Here is a 22,760-nt window from a genome sequence, read left to right on the forward strand (position 1 = left end):
TTTTTTTTTTTTCATTTTTTATCTTTGTCTTCCTATTCTAGAAATATACTTTATCAAAAAATCCTATTTGTTTCGTTATCCGGTTTCCACCTCCCATCCCAACTCCCTCGTTTTGGTTGCTGCTAATCATGCGTAACGTGTTGACATTCAAAGGAAGTTTTTTTCCCCCCAGATAAAGAAAAAAAGAAAACCTCATTAACTTATTTATTTATTATTATTATTATTATTTTTTGGGTTTCAACTAAGCCTCTTCTCTACCAACAGGTTCTTGAAGGAAGATCTTATCGTTTACAGCAACCCTGGGTTGGAGTTGTGAATCGTTCACAAGCAGATATCAACAGAAGTGTGGATATGATACTTGCACGACAAAAAGAAAAAGAATATTTTGCCACAAGTCCTGATTATGGGCACTTGGCTAGTAAAATGGGTTCAGAGTATCTTGCTAAACTTCTCTCAAAGGTATGTCTCTGTTTCTCTTTTCATATCATGAAGTCTGTACTAAATTAGATAGTGGAGTGATAGGTGAATTTTTTTATTTCAGCACTTGGAATCCGTAATTAGGGCAAGAATACCGAGTATCACCTCATTGATTAACAAAACCATCGAGGAACTTGAATCTGAGTTGGACCACCTTGGAAGGCCTGTCGCTATTGATGCAGGGGTAAGCTGTGCATTCCTGATTGAGATTTAAGAATTGAAATCTAGCAATTTTATCAGTAACTGAGATGTGTTTCAGGCTCAATTATATACCATTTTGGATCTTTGTCGTGCTTTTGACCGGATATTCAAGGAGCATCTGGAAGGAGGGTAATGGAATTTTTGTCCTACTTCTTTATCATATTATGAATCTTCAAGTTTTTTTCTTTAAGACCCAATAATTTTCCTGTCATAAATGCTTCTTTGAAGAAGTTAAATTGTATCCATACTGCATGCTTCTAAGTGAATTCACTTTAGAACTTATGAGAGTATATAAAGAACGTGTCAAGTAAAAAAGAGAGAGAAATATTTGTATCACCTCTATTACATAACCCTGAAGACAGCTTTTAGACTCCATGCCTGGGCTACCATTCTATTTCTATCTACCTAGTAAGCCCATGGCATAAGCAATACTACTGCATCCTCTGACTGATATTTGGCTAGCTCTCAACTGAAATACAGACAGATTTAGTTTTAATGCACATACGAGCAATAAAATGACCTGTTGACATTTTAATGCTTTCTTGCCACTTCTTTGTTTACGAACTTGCGGCATCATTTAACCCTTGTGTTAATTCGCTGTACATGTTCACTATTTCAGCCGACCAGGAGGCGATCGAATATATGGAGTTTTTGACAATCAGCTGCCTGCTGCGTTGAGGAAACTTCCACTTGACCGGCATCTTTCGATGCAGAATGTGAGGAAAGTTGTTTCAGAAGCAGATGGTTATCAGCCCCATTTGATTGCTCCTGAGCAAGGTTATCGACGGCTTATTGAGGGAGCCCTAAATTATTTTAGGGGACCCTCTGAAGCGACGGTTGATGCTGTAAGAAGTTTTTCTTGTTCTCCATTTTTAATTGTATTTAATCCACATGCAAGTTTCGTCTAAAATCTCTGGTCATATAAATGACTCACCACTTGCACAATTAGGTACACTTCGTCTTGAAAGAACTCGTAAGGAAGTCGATGGAGGAGTGTCAGGTGAGTTTTAATCCTCGTTGTTTTGCTTAAATGCTGTTGTGCTTTTCTACCTGATTCGAATGTCGATCTTATTTCTGTACTGAATCTCTTTTGTGTAACAGGAGTTGAAACGGTTTCCAACTCTGCAATCAACAATAGCTGCAGCAGCAAATGAAGCATTGGAAAGGTTTCGTGAGGATAGCAAGAAAACAGTCATTAGATTGGTCGATATGGAAGCTTCTTATCTGACAGTTGAATTCTTCCGGAGGCTTCCGCAGGAAGTGGAGAAAGGGGGAAATCCAGCTGCTACAACTGTGGATCGCTATTCAGAGGGCCATTTTAGGAGGATCGGGTCTAACGTATCATCTTATGTGAACATGGTATTAGAGACTCTAAAGAATTCGGTTCCCAAGGCAGTGGTTTATTGTCAAGTTAAGGAAGCAAAACAGTCTCTACTCAATCACTTTTACACTTATATTGGGAAGAAAGAGGTACATATCAATTTTGTTTTCCTTTGGTATCATGGATTTCTTTTAGCAAGACTAGTGTTATTTTAGCCAACTAATATTAATGTTCTTTTAAATTGCATTGTTGAAAGAAAATTTTTGATCAATTGATAATGATCAATATATACTTCTTAAGGCATGTAGTTACATTATGCCTCAATTCTTCTCAAGTTGAAGCTTGCTAAAAGCTGCTGCATCTTATTCGTGGTTTTGCTAAATATTTTAGGGTAAGCAACTCGTGGACTTGTTGGATGAAGATCCAGCACTGATGGAAAGAAGATTGCAATGTGCCAAAAGGCTTGAACTGTATAAGAAATCAAGGGACGAGATTGATTCAGTATCTTGGGTTTGATGAAGCTAACACTCGATTTATGCAATAATTGAATTCGCGATTGAAGGGTAATTCCATCTTCTTGATTATCTAAAGATATTCTCATTTTTGTCCAGTTCATTTTTACCTGTTTTAGACTTTGATGGTAGGTTTTTGTATACCTAACAGTTGTGCCTATAACTGAAACTTGCAGCCAAGTGCATTGTAGTTTTGTAATTTCATATGTTGGCAGTGAAAATGTTTTAGTACAAGAAACTAGTTTGTGAGTGTTGTACCTTCAAGCTTTTAATTTTTTATGGATTGTGGCTTGGACACATTTGTATATAGTTATACTACATTGATGACCGATATATAATTTTGTACACGATGTTGTTCCAAACGACCCAATTATAGTTACATGTTTTTCACCGGAGATTTCTAAGGTTGTCATGCTCCTCTTAGCAAAAGATTTGAGCTCTTTAATGAAGTTTTAAATATCCGTTGAGATCAACATCTTGTTTGAATGAGATTGGTCGATGAACTATAAACACCTTGTTTGAACATCTAATAGCATATCTCATTTGTCCCATGTAACTTTCTGCCAACTTCTGAACGTCATCACATTTTCCCCATCACTCGTAGTATGGGGAATTACTTGCTATAATCGAAATGAAAAATATCCAAGTCAGAAAAATTTAAGAAATTGCAGTTAAGTTTAATGGATTTCGATAAACAATGTTCAATCTGATTAGTTTGAGAAAAATTACAGCGGAGTAATTTGAGAATTAGATTATGCTTAAATTTCTGCGATCAATCCAGTTCAAGGGGCATATTATGAATTCTATATTTTTGAAATTTAAATATGCATTTTGCTTCTATTCACTTCTGAACCTAGTCATGTGTTTCACTAGACCAATGGTGTAATGTTAGTTAAATTTGTTAATTACATGAGTTGCAGATTGCCTTTATTATAATTGCAGAAATTTAGTATAGAAAGAAATCTGATGTTCTACAATCGCTTGCCTTACAAACAAGTATGTTTGCAAATAGTTAACCTTGTGTTCGATTAAAACTTCATGATAATAAATGAAAGGACACCGTGCCAATGTAGAAGACAGAGATGGAGGCTTTTGCACATTATCGTTAATCCATGAATAATGCCTGTAGACGATAGGCATACAATCTGCCTGTTTCTAAATCTTCTTCAGTGGAAAAATTGGCCACCAATAACCAATTTCAGCTTGAATAATGCTACTTGAATATAATGGAGTTATATAATGATTTACATACGGACGATGTATCAAAAAGAGAATGGAAAGGTGTTTTTTTTTTTTTTTTTTTTTTTTTATAATCCAATTATATCTCACCACATCATCATATGTACGTATTCCATTATATATATGTAGCACAACCGTTTCAACTTTGCAATCATTTCGGGTTTCATTAGTAGTGGCAAAAGGGTCAAATAGTTCGTCGGTTCGGTTCTTCAAAGCTTGGCCCATGGACGGCTCGGGCTCGTTTCGGGACGAGCCCCAGTCGAGCGGGAGGTTCCCTTGATGCGAACGACTATTGGGCCTCGGCTTGGCTTGTGAGCTAACGAGCTCGTGGGCTGAGCCAAGCTCGACACGTGCTTGAACGAGCTTGAACTCGTTTTGCCACTTTGATGAGCCGAGCTCATGGCTTAGCCCATTGCCATCACTGGGTTTCATCCTGTTTCTGTGGTTTGTCTTTTCTGGCATGTTCCATGACAGCAAGACTAATTTCTGAATATCAACCCCTGCTGGCTTTTATGAGTTCATTTTATGTAAATAAGATTGAAAAGGAAAGGTAAGATATGGGAAATCAAGTCCATTTTTGTGCCAACAGTTTTGAATTTTTGTTGCTTATAGCTAATATAATAGTGTCAATAAACTATCATAATTGTTGCAAAGTGAAATTCTTGGGAGGGCTACTCCAGAGCCTACAATACTTTCTGGAGTTAAAAGCTTTTGCTTACAAAATTGGCTGTTCGTACATTCTACAAACTAAAAACAGTATACCAAATGTGCTGTGTGCATTATAGAATTACGGATGAGGTTGAGTTTTGCTCGAGTTTTTATTTAAAAAAAAAAAAAAGCAAACGACTTTAAATGCATATTTTGAGAAAATAAAAGCTGCGAAGTAAAAAAAATTCTTAATATGTATTATCAATTTCTTTTATGTATTTAATTGTTACTATTTTATATATTTGTGCGTCATAAAGGATTTAACACAATTAAAAGTTCCGTTGAGTACCCAACAGGCAACAACTATAAAAAAAAAGATGAATTATAAAAAATGTCACGTTTTTTTTATAATACACAAAAAATTTGCATGTGAATTTTATCAAAAATGTCACCTTTTTGTGGGAAATGTCCAACTTACTCTTATTTTAAAAATTTATTTTTGATTTTAAAAGATAATAAATTTTGGGCAAAAAAAAAATGACGTAAAGACAGTGGCGGCAATGGCAGTCAATAGCGAGGAGCACAGCGGCGAGTGACAAATGCAGTAGCGGCGATCACTCGCTGCTGCTGAATTGTAGTGGCCCTCGTCGCTACTGTATTGTTGCAGCAGTGACGGTCGCTCGCCGCTGTACTACAGCAGCGACAGTCGTTGCTTGACGCCGCCAAGTGCTTCTGCCACACAGTAAAAGGAAAACCAAAAAAAAAAAAAAAAATTCCATGATTTTAGCAGCAGATTTGGTGTTGGAGACAAGGGCATGTTGTGCAAATTCATAATTTGCAAGCCCTTGCTTGAAAATTAATATATAAGGTATTCAAATAATTCAGAATGTCAAAAATGTTATAAATTGACATTTTTGATAGAAAATTTAAATGGTGACATTTTTTATAATGCAAAACCAAATTGACACCCAATGCAATTTCATCTAAAAAAAATCCTTTTGTCAAGGTTCTATGGTATATAAAAATTTAGGATCATGATACATGTACGAACATTTTTTACAAACTCCCTACTCACAACTCACAAAGAGGATGGGGACCACAAGCCGACATTTTTAAAATTCACATGGGATCCGTTAATTTTGTGAGAGTGAGTACACCATTTTGTCAATAAGATTTTGTACAAATATCTTTATCCAAATTTTTATTGGTCCTAAAAGATTTTACCATTTTTAGAGTAAAACCTCAACAGAACCATATACTTAAAAAAGGATATGTCTTTATCTTGACAAGTAATTTCAGGTCAGATCATTTATTTCCTTTAAAAGTTACTTTTTTCTTTCTTACTTTTAGATGATGGCAAAATTTGCCTCCCTTTACAAGGTTTCCGCACAAGTTGAAGAAGTGCTGGCAGCAATTGAAAATAAAGTCTCAGGCATAGTAACTTTTAAGTTTGTTTTAAAAAGGTTGAACCCCAACCTTAAAGGTCCCCACCGACCCTACTCTGGATCATCGTGAAGGAGGTAAATCGCAGGATGTGTCTCCCAGGAGCCAGGGTGGAGAGCACATGGATAGGCCGAGGCTGTTAACTCATATGGTAACTCCCGCTTGCAACAAAGTCAATTCCACCTTGCGGAGAATCGAACTCTGCACACTGCCGCGCTGAGCCCTATCCGCCCTTCCCTTTGCCACTGAGAGATATGCCCTGGAGGCGACTTTTAAGTTTGTTTTGCTTATACGGACAGCCAAACATGATCTTTAACCCCTGTTTGGGTCCATTATTTGGTATTATAAATTTTACAAGTGTTTTTTTTTTGTTTTTAAGAATGGGTGATTAAAGGAGAGAAAAAAACTCGATAAAATCTGATACCTATTCCAAAACTCAGAATATAGATTAATCAAAACCTTAATTCTAAGGTTTATCATTAATTAGAAACATTTATATATCATGAATACAATATTTATGCCCCGTAATGGACGACACACTGAAATCGCACTTGGGAACTGAAAAATAAAAGATAAAACAATACAAGAAAATAATCAAAATTGGGTGATGGATCTTCTTCCCTTCCTGTACCCATCATTTCTTTACAGATTGTGAAAAATCTTCATTATTTTTGCTGCATAAGAAAGAGGCCTTGGTAAAATCAAGATTTCAAGAGTAATTTTCTTGATCTTGTATCAAGAAACAGCAACCGTCCCTGTCCTCACAGCTTTCTTGGTGTCAGTTTCTTTAGCAGAATCAGTAGTTTTTCTCACAGAATTTGATTTCTTTGAAGAAGAGAGCTTCCATTTCTTCTCAATGGCCTCATCTATCTCAATTTGTTCTTGTCTGCACTCTTGGCTGCAAAATGGTGTGTTCCCTCTGCAGAATAAATGCAAATCCATTAGAACTCAAGTCATTCAAATATCAAAAAGATAATTAGCATAAAACACGAACAATTTATCCGTCTAAAGATCAAATCTGTAATCGAATTCTAAGATTGGTATTTATGTATAAACCTAAGGGCTAAGGTGGAGTAATTTGGCTAACCTGTACATGAAAATGTCCCTGTTATGGTTCAGTGTTCTGCGGCAAAGAGAGCACGAATCAAGAAAATGGGGCTGGTACTGATCATCCTCACATCCAGTGTAGTATAAGGCGGCGGATCTCATTGTTTGAAAGGTGGAGAGAGTGGCGGATTGCGGTGGTGATAGCCGATAGGGTGGCTGGTATGTGCTTTGATGCACAAATGGGAGGAGAAAACAGGTGGAAGGAGGAAGGAAAAGGAGTAGGGCTGGTTGATTTATATATACAAAAATGGAGGTTAGATTTGGTGATGCAAGGACCCACCTAACATGAATTTTTTATCTTAATATTATGATAAGAAAAATTGCATTGTTCCTCTTGAACTTATTGTTATAGTAAAAAGTTGGTCTCTAATTTTAAATAAAGTAACAAATTCGTCTTCAACTTGTAGTTGCACGAACCGTTCAATTCTCAACGACAAGAATCATCCAATTTTTCTATTAAATTGTTTACACGATACTTGTGAAATCTACGTCACTTCAAATTGTTAGTGGTTTTTAATGGATGTTAGTGACTTCTATCAAGAAATTAGTATCTGAATTGCGCTTTTGTGTTCATGTATTCAGGATTTCAACTAGACTTCGGGTGAAGATATCAAGATAGTTTTTCTCTTCGACATTTTCACTTTTTATTCAAATAAAAGTATTTTACTTTATGATTTAAGAGCCCTTTCGTAATTAAAAAAGAATAGTAGGAGATGTAAAGAACTTTTCTAAAAAGCAAGGACCATGAGTCTAATAATCATGTAGTACAGGTGCATGCATCTATTGGCGAACAAGGTTTCTATAATAATAAAGGAAATTTAAGTAATTTGCCCCCTCGTGTTTTAAAGAATCTCAAGTAGGTGCATGAATCAACTTATTTAATTCTTTTATAATTTCTAGATTTCGTTTAATTTATTACCGTTTGGAGAAAACTATGCAATCTAGTGTTGTACTTTAAATATCAACCTTTCACATTATTATAAGAACGTAAGAAAATATATTTAACTAATCTCAATTCTTGTATGTACCGGCATTAAATTAATTTTTTTATCTTCTCATCTCAAGTACGATTTTAACGTTGTGTATTTTTGTATTCTTACGCCAATTTACATACTTGTATGTGACTACGATAACAAGTAGGCATTCGTTTGTCATTATTTTAAAAACCAATTCAAGCACAAGTTGAAAATTGTAAGTGGCCAAAAATCAAAGGGTCAAAGAAATATTAGATTTGCAGTCGTAAGAATTAAATAGCAAATGAAAATAAAATTTTCTTTATTTTTAAAAAATGAACTATTTGGTTTTAGTGGTGAAGCAATCAATTTTCGAGTTATTTTAACGATTTTCAAATTTCAATTCTTTAAACATGGTCCTTTTAGATTAGAATTTCGACATATTTTCAATTTTTTGATCTATTGATAGGTTCCATTCGATTCTTATTACATTGTAATCTGCATAGATTTCTTCCGTCTCTTAAACTTGATCTCTTCTAAGTAGCAAAAATAAGAATGTTAGGAGAATCCAATGACAAAGAAGTATTGAGTGGAATCAACAATTTTACAAAACTTGGTGGGGTATAATTGCAAAAATCCCATTAAATAGCGAAAACAATGTGCTCATTTAAAAACAAAACCACCCAAACGCCATGGTTTACAATTCCTTCGTCTTTTTCCATCATTACACCTTGGAGCTGAGTAGGCACGGGCCCACACTCCATAATACACACAACATTGGGTCCCACACCCATTAAATAAATGGTAAAATTACAGTTAGGGTCCCCAACTTAGCACAATTGTAGAAAGTAGGTCTTCGACCTATTATTTTGGTGGCTGAAGTTTCCAACCTTTTATTTTTTACACTCGACTCTCCAAAAGACAATTTTTAACCTTATCCTTGATTATCAGATTTTGGTTAGAAAGAAGAATTTATTATTATTTTTACATTAAACAAAAAAAAGGAAAAGAAAAGTAAAAGAGAGAGAGAAAACAAAAAATAAATAAATAAATAAATAAATAATGAAAGAATGTATTATATCCACCAGCCCTTATCTTTTATTTTTGATAATTATTCATACTTTCCTTAATTAAAAATTAAAGAAAAGTGGTATTTTTTAACAAAAAATAATAATTTTTTAATAGATATTATATTCTCAATATATTTTCTTATTGTTGCACCATATTTAATAACAATAAAGGTTCTCAACTTTTGCACATTATAGAACTTATTTCTTAAAACTTTGTCTTTGGTTTAATTTTATCTTCATTCCAAAAATACAAAAATTCAGCCGGTCCATGATGCTGGTTTTTTATTCAAATATATTTTGAGTTCTTTGAATTAAGGTAAAAATACTTTTTCGACACTTTTTTACTATAATTATTTTGTTAATTTAAAAATATAATAGGTAAATAAGTCTATTAAAATTTTTCTGACAAATTTATTGAACGAAAATCATTAACAAAGACAACTACACACTAATGGAAACCTAAAGTAAAATGCAAAGAAAAAGTTAAAAATGTAAGCATGATAATAAACAAATATTGGAAAGCTCTAATACAATTAAAATATGGTTCCACAATGATAATAATAATAATAATAATAATAATAATAATAATAATAATAATAATAATAATAATAATAATATAATCAATTGAGAGCCAAAATAATATAAAATAAAAGGCTGGGGACTAAGACTACAGATATATTAGGTTTGGTACCTCGATTGTAATATTTTCTTAAATGAAGCAAAAAAATTTAGATCTATTTTCAAGGTCATTGTCTCCTCTACCGTAATCCGTGGACAGCTAATATTCCAATGTCTGCTTTCAAAAAACTTGTCCCCGTTACACGTGGGCACTTGTTTATTGCACCAGCGAAGCAGCAAATATTTACCTTCAGATGCCACGTGGCTTGCATAAACGAGAATCTAGGAGATGCCACTTTTGATTAGGATTATAGAAATGGACGGTGACGATTGTATGGTGCATCATAGCATTTGCTTGAGCTTAAATTATTTGTGGACCTTTTGCTTAATGCCATGTTTGGCTCTCGTACAATTGCACAAGAGAAAAATGGGAGAAGTGAATGGAAAATGATTTTCATCTAATTATCCAAAAAAAAAAAAAATTAAAATTTTGAGATGAGAAATAGAGTGGAAAAACATTTTTTTTTTATTTCCAAATTAATTGTCTCTTAGAAATACTTTAATATTAGGGTCGTTTGGCAGACTTCAAGTTTTATTTCTTGTAGAAGAATTTCACGAGGAAACTAAATTAAGCCAACTTCCTCGAAAAGTTTCTCTAATTAGACAAAATACTTTTAAAAAAATTATCCAAATATATTAAAAAATACCTTCTTAATCGTAGGAGTAAATTTCTTAGTTATCAAAAATCTTATGAAACGAGTCAATAGACTATTTATTATCATTTGTTTCAATATTATTTTGGAATGGTCTATTATTTATGATGAATGGTGACCACAAATGTCCCTAACCCGATGAACTTGGCAAGGAATACGGGTATATAATTCATTTTTATTTTTATTTTTCCATTTATAAATCATTGGTGAATGTTAACTATTTCTTGAACATGTGTTAAGCCAAATGTCTGATCTAAAATTAATTAAAAGATTAGATCAAGTCTTAAGTCTTTGTCAGTAATTACATGGCACTGAGTCATGACCATTTTATGATGTTGACAGCTGAATGTACTTGAAGATTGATTATGAAAGCAAACTCCATGTATTTAAATTAATTAGAGCTTGTTTGAAAGTGATTTTTTTCTACAAAAAATTAATTTTTTGATCGTTATTTCACTATTTCAGTCGTCATATTTGATTTCTTCTCTTACAGGTGGACTCAACTTTTCTTCTAACGGTCAAAAAATCAATTCTCAAAATCACTCCCAAACAGGCTCTTAATAAATTTTCTTCACACAGTGAACAAGTCCAAAGCACATAATAAATGTGGGCTTTCATAATATATTTGTATGAAAATAATTTTTATTTTTACAAATATGCTAAAGTGTACAGCATCTGATTCACATAAACAGCAACGTCTGTGTGATTCAATTTTTTTAAACTTCTTACCATCTATCAACCAGATTTTGCCAAGTAATCCATTTGTATGACTTCTGTATATCAAATTCAGTACATGTAACAAAATTCTTACTTTTAACTCCCAACTTTGACTTCTTTTTGTTTCAATTCACGTATGGTGAAGTAAGGAGGTCAACCTCTTTTAAAATACAACGTTACCAATCAATTACAAAAACACAGTAGAATCACGCAACGCACACTGCTGGCGTGTATTAATAGAGGTGGTATTTTCCTACTATTTTTGCCATGAATTTGTCAATTCGATCTTTGATAATGGTAGTAGGGAAAATACTCATTGTGTGGAAAATCTTGATTTTGATCTTGAAACGAGTCGATTTTTAATAAGGTGTTCATTGATAACATTTCAATCAACAATCACTTCGAATGCTATTATTTCAAGAGAATCAGTGAGTTCAACTTTTAACTGTTACAGAAGCAAGTTTAATAATAGGAGGTAACACAGGATACACTTCAAAAGTTGATGATCATAAACCAAACCTATATTAGCAACTGCAATATGCTAATAATGTCCTACTCAACTACCGCCAGCAAGTCGCCTGCTTTGCAGAAACAATGTCGTCCTTCTGTTCCCAAATCGACCTGGCAAAGGATGCGCATAACATTTTTTAGACAAATAACATGACCCCAGAAAATGCTAGCTATCACACATGCTTCCAGATTGCAGTTTATCAGCAGCCAGTTAGTAACATACTTCATCAAGAAGAATTAGAAATTTTAGATATTTTACAGTGGTCGAAATAACACGAACATGAATGCCAAGTACGGTACTTTCTCCTTCTGTTTGTGACTACCACCGTCTTCAATCTCAACAGTCATATTGAAGTCTGCTTTTAATGCAGAGACGGTTCACCAAGGACTCAACCCACATCAGATATCTTAGAATGTCTTGCGTCTCAAAAGAGTTGGGATGACTCGTGTTAAGAATGCATGATAAGGAGACTGCTGTCATTGATGACTACAATTCTCAAAATAGAAGACCACGAATATTTAATGAAATATATGTAGTTTATGGTGCCCACATGTTTTGTGCGAAGTAGAGCTATGGTTGGGGCTTCTTCAGCCACCAAAATGTTGGTTGTGCCCTAACACCCTCTTCCCAAGATAGACAAATATTCAACATCATCTAAATACCCCTCAATAAAACAATGTCTTTAAATCATATAGCACCCTGCTACTCCACAATCCCATAATGACCCCCCTTTCTTCCCCTTCCTCCAACAATCCATTCTAAGACAACCTCCTTAGCATTGGTAATTTATAGTCTAACTAGATACAAAAATCAGGGAATTCAGATAGAAACGAACTTGATGCACTCAAAATCATTTGCACATTCACATTTAAGAAATATCAAAGGTCATCTGAGTTGTACCTCATAAGCATTTATATCAGAAAAAAGAACCTGCAAAAGATGGATTTCATGTATTTAGAACAAAAATGGGGAGAACAGAACATCTTAAGATAAATATTAGTATTTATTTGACCCTTCCTTCAAGAAAACAAACATGTTTGCTTGGAGTGAATGAAAAGGTTGAATGATAACTTTCGAAAATCCTACCTTTTTCCCAGCCTCCACATCCCCAACTTCAGAACCAATGGAAAGAACCTGAGAAAGAACAAATTAATTTAGAAAACAAAAAAATGAAAACATAAATGCTACACGTATTTCTGTACAAGGATATGCTACACATATATCTGGACGAGAGCATTTCTAATTGTTTACCCACCTCTCCCATCAGGTACCGCTCAAATTTAACTGCCGATTTAGGTAGTAAAACTCCACCGGCTGATTTCTGCATGGAGATTATTCCATTGGTCAGATGGCACCAATGCACATTAGAAAACAGGCAGTAATTTTCGGTCACTGCACTTCGCACCAAATATTTGCAAATGGTCCAACACGCGAAACAGATAGAATGATGTAAACACATAACATAGAAGTATTTTAGAATACTTCGGGCGCAGAAAGGAAGAATGGAAGTAATCTCCAGTTTCTGAATCTGTAAACCTTTGTATGCTTAAAACAAATGGTCACATCTACTTTTCTCAATGAAAATTCTTCTCGTTTAAGAATACACTTCACACCACCCTACTTATTCATCAACCTTCTGTAAAAGCAACTAATTAGTCAATCAACTAAGAGTTAAAACACGAATATTCCAGTATTTACCCAAAATTATTTCCATGGTCTCATTTAAAAGCAAGTTTCATCATTTTCTCAATAAAAACAATAATAAGGAAATCTGTTCCACGCAAAACATGGATTTCATGTTTTGCTTCATGTGAAACCAGAGAATGAAAACATCACACTGCTTTTTAAAAACTCACTTCCCACCACCCAATCTTATTCGTCAAGTTCTTCATAAAACACCAATGAGATCTGATCCCCGAAAAACATGGATTTGCCTCACGTGAAACCGGAGGATGAAAACATCACACTTCATTTAATAACCTTACATGTTTCCTGTTTAGGAAATTCTAACTAACACGGAAACAAAAAACATGACTTGATATACACGACCTTCCTACAAACTACAATACAAAATGCTCAAGGATGTTGGTAAAGCGTATTCTTTGTATTTACAACAATATAGTTATTTCAATGTCACAGCTAATAAAAGTATTCAGAGCAAGTGCAAGATTTAGTATAATAGTAAGTTATGATGCACCAATATGGACAAGTGTGTTCGACATGACGCTTGTCGAATTTGCCAACACGAAATTTTTCAAAAAAGTACTGACATGACACGTTGATTAAATTAAATTCTTCACTTGTATAGTATAAATTTAATTTTATATTTGTTATTAATTTTTTAATTGAAATCTTTTAAATAAGAGCTTATATTTATTATTTAATAAAAAAGAAAGAAAAAATTATCGTGGTAGAATACTCAAAGAGTGTCGATATTCGACACACGTCGACCATGAACACGCCACCCTGGTTGAATTGTCTGCACAACAAAAAAATGCTAAGGAAAGGGTCAAATTAGAATTTTCTAACCGTATAAAATTCTAGTCAAACAAACGTTCAGAAAAATAAAAAATAAATATCCATGTTCTCATATTAATTTGTCTCGACTTCAATTGCATCATTGATTTGCCTCAATTTTCAATTTCAATTGAAAATCATTGATTTTCCTCAATTTTCAACTTCAATAGAAAGTCATTGATTTGCCTCAATTTTCAACTAAAATTGAAACTTGACCTCGTGTTTAAGTAGAATAGTGGGATACAATCCACTGATCCAGAAGATATTTGCCTACATGGCCGCACTTCATGCACTAGATCTCTATTGTACATAATACAATAGTGCAATGTTATTTAGCACCAGTGGTGTTATACACAATCACATAATTTGCCTTCAATTAAGCTTATCACATTATGACATTTAGATTGGTGCTCTAACACTACTACGACTATAAATAACATTATTCAATACCATAACATTTTATTGTCATCCAAACCAAACATCTTTAACTATCCCAAAGTGAGAAATTTCTTGATGAAGTAATAGAGTTTCTCGTCGCAACTTAGAATTTACATTTGCACAAACAGAAGTAAAACGTTGCACAGTTTCATGAAAGTAACAGATAAAAATGATACAAATATTTTATTTGAGGCCTATATTACTTATAATCAGAAAGCACAAAATATCGCCCTATCACACTCCACGCTTAACATTACAAATTATAAATTTTCAAACCATAAGCAGATGGCTTTAAAAGGAATACCTCAGGTAGCTCCTCTAGACGAATCAAAACTCTATCAGCCTGAGGGACAACCTATTTTATTTACTCAAACAACAAGAAACCCGGTTTCAGCTTATTTTTAATTGAGAAAAAAAATCCAATACACATTGCATAGAAATGCATTGAGAAAAACCTTGGTGGGTTCATATTTCTTTGCAATGGCGTTGATTCTTAAAAAGTTTCTTCGTAGACCTTTCAATCAAAAGAAGATTACAGTCAGTAAAACAAATTGGACTAAAATTAGAAACATTAAGAAATCATCCAGATGCATGAGAATTAAAAGGGTTTTCAAGAAAAATTACCAAATAGTTTTGTATTGGAGAGAGATGGAAGCTCGGCTTTGTGAGAAGTGAAGGGTTTTGCGAGTGTAATGAAAGAGGAAGCCATGGATAAAATATGGAAAAGTAGACTTGCGTATTTGGAGTCGCTGTACGATAGTACACTAGTTCATTTAACGGGGTTCCAGAAAGTTCTAGGATTAGTAAATGGGACTTATGCTCAATTTACGAAAAAGCAGGACCTCTAGTGCGAATTCCCTAAAAAAAATTAATTGCGATGAAGTCCCCAAACTTTACTCACTATCTTAATATGTCCTTTATCTTTTCATCATGTTCTTATTATTAACCTTCTGTTAACAAGACGTTATCTTTTAGGCTTAATAGCATAAAACCTCCTACATACTTAAAAGGTTGAACTCCAACCTTAAGATCCCCCACCGCCCCTGTCCTGGAGTATCGTGAGGGAGGTAAATCGTAGGTTATGCCTCCAAGGGTACAGGGTGAAAGGTTGTTTGAACACTTGCACTTACTCAAGAGCCAAATTCATATTTCAGGATTCGAATTCTTGATGCAGCAATCTCAAGTAAAGTTGAATTTCTCCACCCTCCCCTTTTACCACTTGGAGATGTACCCTGGGGGCAAAACCTCCTACATACTTGATGATATGCGACATGTCCCTACCTATTGAAAATTGCAAAAAAGATTCCCTACTTGAAACATTTTGTTTAAAATATATTTCTGTTGTCAATATTCATTAGTTTAATCGTTAAAAATGGTAAAAATTGCCAAAATTTAAAATGAATGATTGCAATTGCAACGCCCAAATTATTTATTTATTTATTTGCAAATTAAAAAGGATTGTGGTTTGTACATATAAAAGATTGTATATAATTTGTAAAAAAATAAAAATTATGGGTTTTGCAACTTTAATTAATTCTTTTTAATTTTGGTATTTTTTTAAATATTTTTAATGGTTAAACTAACGGATTTTGATGATGGGGTACTTCGAACAAAAGATTTCAAATAATAACATTTGCGATTCCCAATAGGTAGAGGGTAAATTGCATATTGTCAAGTATGCAGTGAAATTTTCTGCTATTAAGCCAAAAATTATTTATCCACCATATTTTTAAATAAAAAGTAAATATGAAAATACCACAAAATATTCATCTCTCATTTTAAAGTACGTTGACAAAATAAAAATAATTTATTTTTTGTTTAGATCCTTTTACTCTTAACCCTTGTTTGGTCCCCATTCAAAATGCATTTTTCGCTTTCTTATTTTCAATCACACATTTTTAATAAAATAATATTACATGTAAATTCAAAATTTTTTCTTATTTTTTAAACATATGTTATCCATCAAAGTACTATTCCAAAATGCATTTTGAGCAAAAAAAAAAAAAAAAAGGGCTCAAATAGGTGTTACTATATTCTTACTCTCCTTCTATTTCGTTTTCGTCCACTGTCATTTCAAAGTGAGTTTAAAATGGAGATGTAAACCACTCAAAGATATAGAAGGATATAAACAATGCATAATCGTTGATTCGAAGACTATAGTAGGGTGACTATCATACTGGAACATGCTTATTCGTCTCTATACTATTTGAATTTTGTAATGTAGGATAAGGTCGAGTCTAAAAGAAATCTAGCAGCTCTAGCCCAATTCATCTCAACCATAGTTCATGAGCTTGATTTTACTTCAACGCCAAGAAACAGAAGAAGATTTTCATCTCCAAATTTAACTCAAACGTAGCTTCCTTTTCTCTCTTATAAAGTTCTCAACTCAAAATATCCAAAAAGCATTAGTTCTCCACGAAAATGAGGTAATCCAGACGCACCTTTCAGTATGACTACCTTGTTGTGACATCACTCCAGTAAGTAATCCTACCTACTATATCTCTCTCCTAGCAGTTAAGGTAACGGTCTCGAGCATGACCAGCTCGCATAGAGTGATGGGTTGAAAACGAAATTCATCGTCGTATTGTTGATTGATGATTACTAGCAATTCCCGCTAGGAACTAAATAGTTCCATCTATGAAATTTTCATCTAGAACTTATTCGATTCGATTGTTCAAAAACAAGGACCAAACCACTCAACGTCGCACAAAATATGTAGGGTTAGGACCCTGAATGTTCGATTTCAGCGCGCCCACCATCTCTCTCCCTTTTGGCCAGTGGACTCTTCGTAAATCAGACTGAGGTTTAAGGATACAGTGGGCATCTCATAAGAAGGGTTTGTGAACCGGCTATGAGGAATGGATTTGAACTTTTCACTTCTAACAGGTTCAATTGAATCCGGCTCACCAAATGCCGTATTGCTAGCACAATTTCTAAGGACAAACCTATTATTGAACCACCAGGTTACGATAGGACTCCATCAAAAATCTAGAACCAAAGCAGAGCATATTTCATAATATATCAAACTTGCAAAAACATAGTATTCGACCCTTCTCCAAAATATAAAATATATGAAAATTTTCATCGGACGAGAATTAATGTTTACTTGCAAATTTCCGTTCAAACAAGAGCATGTTCCTCCAATTACTCGTTGGTTACAATATCGCTACTGTTCAGATCTTTTGGCAGCAAAAAAAAAACAAAAAAAATGAAGAGAAATGCAAGAATGGTTTATGAAATGTAGACACATCACACAAGCTATTGACAAAAACCGTGGTCAAAATCCTTAAACCCACCCAACAAATGTTTTGCCAATCAAATCTTTAAAGTTGAAGGGAGTACAATTTTGTAACTAGGACAGGATGATAAGGCTATACATGGGTAATAATGGCATATTTGCCTTATTTGCTACAAATATACACCAAACAGGTAAAGCAGTGAAGACCTTATGATACTGAAAAGAGTAATCTTAAAAACACTGAACACATTGAAAGGAAGTTCCACGTCAGAATCAGTTATTCCTTTGAAAACCTCCCTGTGGCCCCTAGAAATGCATTGGCCCAGAAAAAGATTCCCCCAGCATGCTGAACAGGTGACTGTGCACGAAAGTTCCATAGAACACCATAATTACCTCCTTGACCAGGCCGAAACCGCACATTACCCCCATAACCAATATCCATTGTCATATCTCCCTTCCCTGACATTAGAGGCCCAGGAATTTTGCTCCATTTGTCCTTATCAGCCATGACACTTCCATCATGATCTGGTCTGGACCCCCCCAATAGGCCTGTCAAATTGAGCAGCATCTCTGTGCACTTCATTGATATTCTTTGGCCATTCAACTTTACTCCTCCGTTGCCACTTATTCTTTCTCAGATCAATTGAGTCTCTCAGCATGAACCTTGCCCTAGAAGATAGTTTCATGTTGTTTGACAACTTGGCCATAATGTCAAAATAGGCATCCATGTGCTCCTTGGCTTTGGGATGATCTATCATCTTACCAATCGTGCTCATTAATTTGCACAAGGCTTCAACATCTTCCTCGTCAAGATTCTGATACTGGCCCAACAACTTCTTTATGCACTCATGCATTATTCTCTCTGTCAGCATTCTCTTTTTGTACAGTTCTCCAATTAGTCTTATATTACCTAACATGCGTCTCCGTGCTCGGAGTCTCTTCTCCTCTCTTTCCTCTTCCGATTGTTTAGCTTGACCTTCCACATCAGCTTTATTCGCCTCTTCTTCTTCCTTTTCTCCTCTCTCAAATTCTTCCTGGCATTTGTTCAGAAGTAATCTCTTAAAAGTAATTCTTTCATTTTCTACACTCAAAGCAGGCAACTCCACCGCTAGATGAAAGCAGAAGTTAGCATACATCTCGCAGAAGGCGGGTTCCATCAAAGCTTTATCAAATATTTGAGAGATCACCCCAGAGAGAGTTACAACATTGTCAATGTTGACTTGTTTCACTTGCTGAAGCAATCTTCCAAAGTTTTGAGAATTAAGCTTGTTTAAGATGGCTTTCAACTGCCTCCACTTGATTTCTTCCTCATCTGAAACTTTTCCTATTTCATATTTCTTCTCAGCTTTGTGTATCACCTGTAATGGTGTCTGAGAAGAAGGCATTAAACCCCTCTGAAAGGCAGTTTCACACTGCCACCTGTCAGAATCAGAGTTATTCCTTTGCAGATCTCCATGTGGACCCAATTCAGCAGCATCTCTGTGCACTTCATCAATCTTTTTTGGCCTTTCAACTTTCCTCATCTGTTGCCACTTATTCTTTCTCAGATTAATTAAGCCTTTCAGCATGAACCTTACCCTAGAAGACAGTTTCATGTTGTTTGACAACTGGGCCATAATGTCAAAATAGGCATCCATGTACTCCTCGGATTTGGGATGATCCATCATCTCACCAATCGTGCTCATTAATTCGCACAAGGCTTCAACATCTTCCTCGTCAGGACTCTGATACTGGCCCAACAACTTCTTTATGCACTCATGCATTGGTCTCTCTGTTAGCATTTTCTTTTTGTACAGTTCTCCAATTAGTCTTATATTACCTAACAAGTGTCTCCGTTCTCGGAGCCTCTTCTCCTCTCTTTTCTCTTCCGAGTGTTTAGCTTGACCTTCCTCATCAGCTTTCTTCACCTCTTCTTCGTCCCTTTCTCCCCTCTCAAATTCCATCTGGCATTTGTTCAGAAGTAATCTCCTAAAATTAATTTTTTCATTATCTAAGCTAAAATCAGGCAACTCCGCAGCTAGATGAAAACAGAAGTTAGCATAAATCTCACAGAAGGTGGGTTTCGTCAAAGCTTTATCAAATATTTGAGAGACCAACCCAGAGAGAGTTACAACATTGTCAATGTTGACTTGCCTCACTTGCGCAAACAATTTTTCAAAGTTCTGAGAATTAAGCTTGTTTAAGATGGTTTTCAACTGCCTCTGCTTGATTTCTTCCTCATCTGAAATTTTGTCTATTTCATATTTCTTCTCAGCTTTGTGCATCACCTGTAATGGTGTCTGAGAAGAAGGCATTGAACCCTTCAGAAAGGCAGTTCCATGCTGCCACCAGTCCGAATCAGAGTTATTCCTTTGCAGACCTCCATGAGTTTCTGGATGAGTAATTTTTACGGTTTTACGAGAAGCAGTGAAGTTTGCAGCCTGTTGTGGAGGAAATTGTGGGGCCATAATAATTCCCATGTTACCAAACTGAGGGGGCGTCTGATGACCCATTTGCGATGAGCAGTTCAAGTTCTGACCCTGATGCGTCAATCCGTGAGACTGAATCGCATTTGGTGGTTGAGGACCTGATACAGACATTGGTGGATTTCCCATGAGTAAAGGAATAGACATCCCCATTTGTATTGGGTTTGGGCCGTTTGTCAAAGATGAGGTAGGCGTGGCCTGCAACTGAATTTGAGTTGAGGGAGGTGCAGCTGAAACTTGTGCATCCCTTTTGGACTTGGAGACTGGCTGAGCTTCACTGGTGTTGGGTTCATCAAGGACTCTAGTGTCTTTTTTCGGCAGTCGATGTTTGGGAATGGTTGGAGTTGGCACTGCATGTGCAGCTTTTAAAGAGTCATGACAGGCCTGTTGACCATAATAATCAGGGAAGATCAGCACATAGTGCGCAATCTGAGCAATAAAGTTATCTTCGAAACAGGCTTACTATCAAATAAGTATTGATTGCTGAGAGATAATTTTGTGGTAGTTCTTAACTCAAATGAAATAGTTATAACGTGTTCTGCAAAATTTTATGGAGGTAATATATACATATGTATTTGAATGCATAAACATGTTAGTGAAGGAGCAACTCTAAAAACATAAATTTTGCCCTAAAAATGGCACACAACAAGACCAATGAGACAACCGTCGGAGATTTAGAGCAGCAACTTTCCCTTGTATCTAGTAAAGAGTACCATTTTTTAGTATTTCAACCTCTCTTATAAGTAGAGGAACACACAAAACTCTAATCTATTATCAGTTGAACACCAAGAAAGAAGAGAAACACCACTAACCTTATCTTCTTTCTGCTCATCCAAATTTGCTGGGGCAGAGCTTGTTCGAGCAGGAATCTACAAACATGTGGGGTAAACAAATGCAGTTTCGTAAAAAAATGAACGTAAAGAATCTGACTACACAAATTGATAAGCAGAAACATGGATTTATGCAATTGACACACCTGTAATCCATTCATAAATCCAGGACCTATAGACCCAAACTGTAGAGAATATGAGCTGGAAGCATCTGCTGCGGCTAAGGGATCCAAAAATAATAGCCGCAAATTATCAATTACATTTACAGAAAGTAAAGACTAGAGTAATTGATGTTAAAATATCATAAAAATAAATAACTATTCTCTAATATAAAAATAAAACGAAAATGCTTCATATGCATATCAAGAACAGGTTGGTTGCCATACCCTTCGCAGATATTGCAGAGCTAGCAGTAGAAGAATTGGTAGAAGATGGAGATCTTGGAACAGCTTGGGAGATTCTCTGAGCTGGGGCGTTAATCGGGGTGACATTTACACTCTTACTTGTAACTAATGCATCAGATACTCCTAAAATAACAGCCACTAAAATTAACAAACGAAAAAATCCTTAAAAATAAAGGTAAACGGGCATAACTACGCCATCAGAATGCTGAAAGATCAAACAAATAAATTACGCAGTCAAGCAAGAAAATCAAGTCTCCTTGTGCAATTTTCATATTTTAGTACTAAAATTTAATAGACTGGTCTCATCTGAATATCACAGGCACTCTCATCATACCAGGTGGTGGCTGACATAGTTGAGCAACGTTCTGTACAACAGTCGCTGGTAATAAATGGCTCGAATCCTGAATAACATTCGAACTGCGCACCCATGATAGTCCAAAAATTAATTAACATCTAGAAAAACCATAATCCAGAAACACAAACCTAGTTTCTATGTGCAAACAAAACAAAGAATCATTCGCAAGTACGTCCATCCATACACCCATGCACGTGTGTGGGTGTGCACGACAAATTCTGATAAAATATATATGTACCTGCGGTTGGAGATAGAGGGAGTGGCGGAGGAGGAGCCTCCCCCTCCACCACCGTCACCTTTGAAATCGCCAGATAAGTGGCGCTGCTGATTGAAGCTACTGGATCGACCGATTTTCCTATACTGTCCGGATTTGGTCCGATCACCCCTTGATTGATTGTGGGACATAAATTCACACCTTCGAAAAAAAAAAAAAACACAGCTTTACCAGATAATTTAACTCAATTATGCATCCTGTGCACTTTATCTATCTTCTTGTACCTTTTGCTCAATTATTTACCCGATAAAGAGCTTCAATTATTTGTCGATTCTTTGCTTAATGCCGGGTTTGACTTCCGTACAATTGCACAAAGAGAAAGTGGGAGAAGTGTAGGACTAGACAGAAAATTCTCGAATCGAATTCGAAACAGTTCGAATCAATTCTTCCTAAGAATCGAATAAAAACAAAATTTTTGAATTGTTGAATTTTTTATATTAAATAATCCAAACTAATTTTTTTTTCTAAATAAATTTGTCAATTAACTAGTTAAGTGATTAATTGTGAATATTCAATGCTCAAACTCCTAAAGACCAAACCCAACTTTCGTCCAAAATATTTTTTTCCTACAAATTTCAGTCCAAAACTAACTTCACTTCACAATTCACCTAACACTCACCATTCTGTATTTATGTTTAGCTATTGCCCTTTGCTTCCCAAGAGCACCGATGTCAAAAGATGGGATGAAATGAATTTGTTAAAAATGAAT

General features: G+C 35.0%; 4 protein-coding genes across 6 annotated transcripts in view; 1 reads left to right on the forward strand and 3 right to left on the reverse strand.

The window, feature by feature from the left end:
- LOC111376187 (dynamin-related protein 1E-like) overlaps nt 1-2,858 on the forward strand; it is an 8,027-nt gene extending 5,169 nt beyond the window's left edge. The window contains exons 4-10 of the mRNA XM_022999135.1: nt 265-459; nt 542-661; nt 737-807; nt 1,298-1,523; nt 1,628-1,678; nt 1,780-2,148; nt 2,390-2,858. Coding sequence (XP_022854903.1) covers nt 265-459; nt 542-661; nt 737-807; nt 1,298-1,523; nt 1,628-1,678; nt 1,780-2,148; nt 2,390-2,515 — 1,158 coding nt within the window. The 3' untranslated portion in view covers nt 2,516-2,858. The remainder of the gene's footprint in view (nt 1-264; nt 460-541; nt 662-736; nt 808-1,297; nt 1,524-1,627; nt 1,679-1,779; nt 2,149-2,389) is intronic.
- A 3,408-nt stretch (nt 2,859-6,266) lies between these two features.
- LOC111376178 lies at nt 6,267-7,171 on the reverse strand. Its single transcript, XM_022999122.1, has 2 exons — nt 6,929-7,171; nt 6,267-6,760 (listed from the first exon to the last, which is right to left on the reverse strand). Exons 1-2 carry the CDS (start codon nt 7,048-7,050, stop codon nt 6,577-6,579), a joined length of 306 nt encoding a protein of 101 aa, XP_022854890.1. The 5' UTR covers nt 7,051-7,171; the 3' UTR covers nt 6,267-6,576.
- A 4,211-nt stretch (nt 7,172-11,382) lies between these two features.
- On the reverse strand, nt 11,383-15,272 carry LOC111376179 (10 kDa chaperonin 1, chloroplastic-like). The gene is made up of 7 exons (XM_022999123.1): nt 15,110-15,272; nt 14,941-14,999; nt 14,790-14,840; nt 12,786-12,851; nt 12,617-12,664; nt 12,431-12,460; nt 11,383-11,640 (listed from the first exon to the last, which is right to left on the reverse strand). The coding sequence occupies exons 1-7, from the start codon at nt 15,192-15,194 to the stop codon at nt 11,572-11,574; spliced, it is 408 nt and encodes a 135-aa protein (XP_022854891.1). The 5' UTR covers nt 15,195-15,272; the 3' UTR covers nt 11,383-11,571.
- A 2,474-nt stretch (nt 15,273-17,746) lies between these two features.
- Nucleotides 17,747-22,429, reverse strand: LOC111376180 (eukaryotic translation initiation factor 4G-like). Of its 3 annotated transcripts, none has more exons than XM_022999124.1 (7): nt 22,276-22,429; nt 22,016-22,192; nt 21,757-21,839; nt 21,405-21,545; nt 21,165-21,238; nt 21,001-21,057; nt 17,747-20,572 (listed from the first exon to the last, which is right to left on the reverse strand). In XM_022999124.1, exons 2-7 carry the CDS (start codon nt 22,180-22,182, stop codon nt 18,242-18,244), a joined length of 2,853 nt encoding a protein of 950 aa, XP_022854892.1. In that variant the 5' UTR covers nt 22,183-22,192; nt 22,276-22,429; the 3' UTR covers nt 17,747-18,241. The 3 variants fall into 3 exon arrangements, with proteins under 3 accessions (XP_022854892.1, XP_022854893.1, XP_022854894.1); XM_022999125.1 differs by having other exon boundaries at nt 22,295-22,427; XM_022999126.1 differs by lacking the exons at nt 21,757-21,839; nt 22,276-22,429 and having other exon boundaries at nt 22,016-22,140.
- Between the last annotated feature and the right edge of the window lie 331 nt (nt 22,430-22,760).

Source organism: Olea europaea, unplaced genomic scaffold (assembly GCF_002742605.1).
Source record: "Olea europaea var. sylvestris unplaced genomic scaffold, O_europaea_v1 scaffold1467, whole genome shotgun sequence".
Taxonomy (NCBI): Eukaryota; Viridiplantae; Streptophyta; class Magnoliopsida; order Lamiales; family Oleaceae; genus Olea; species Olea europaea.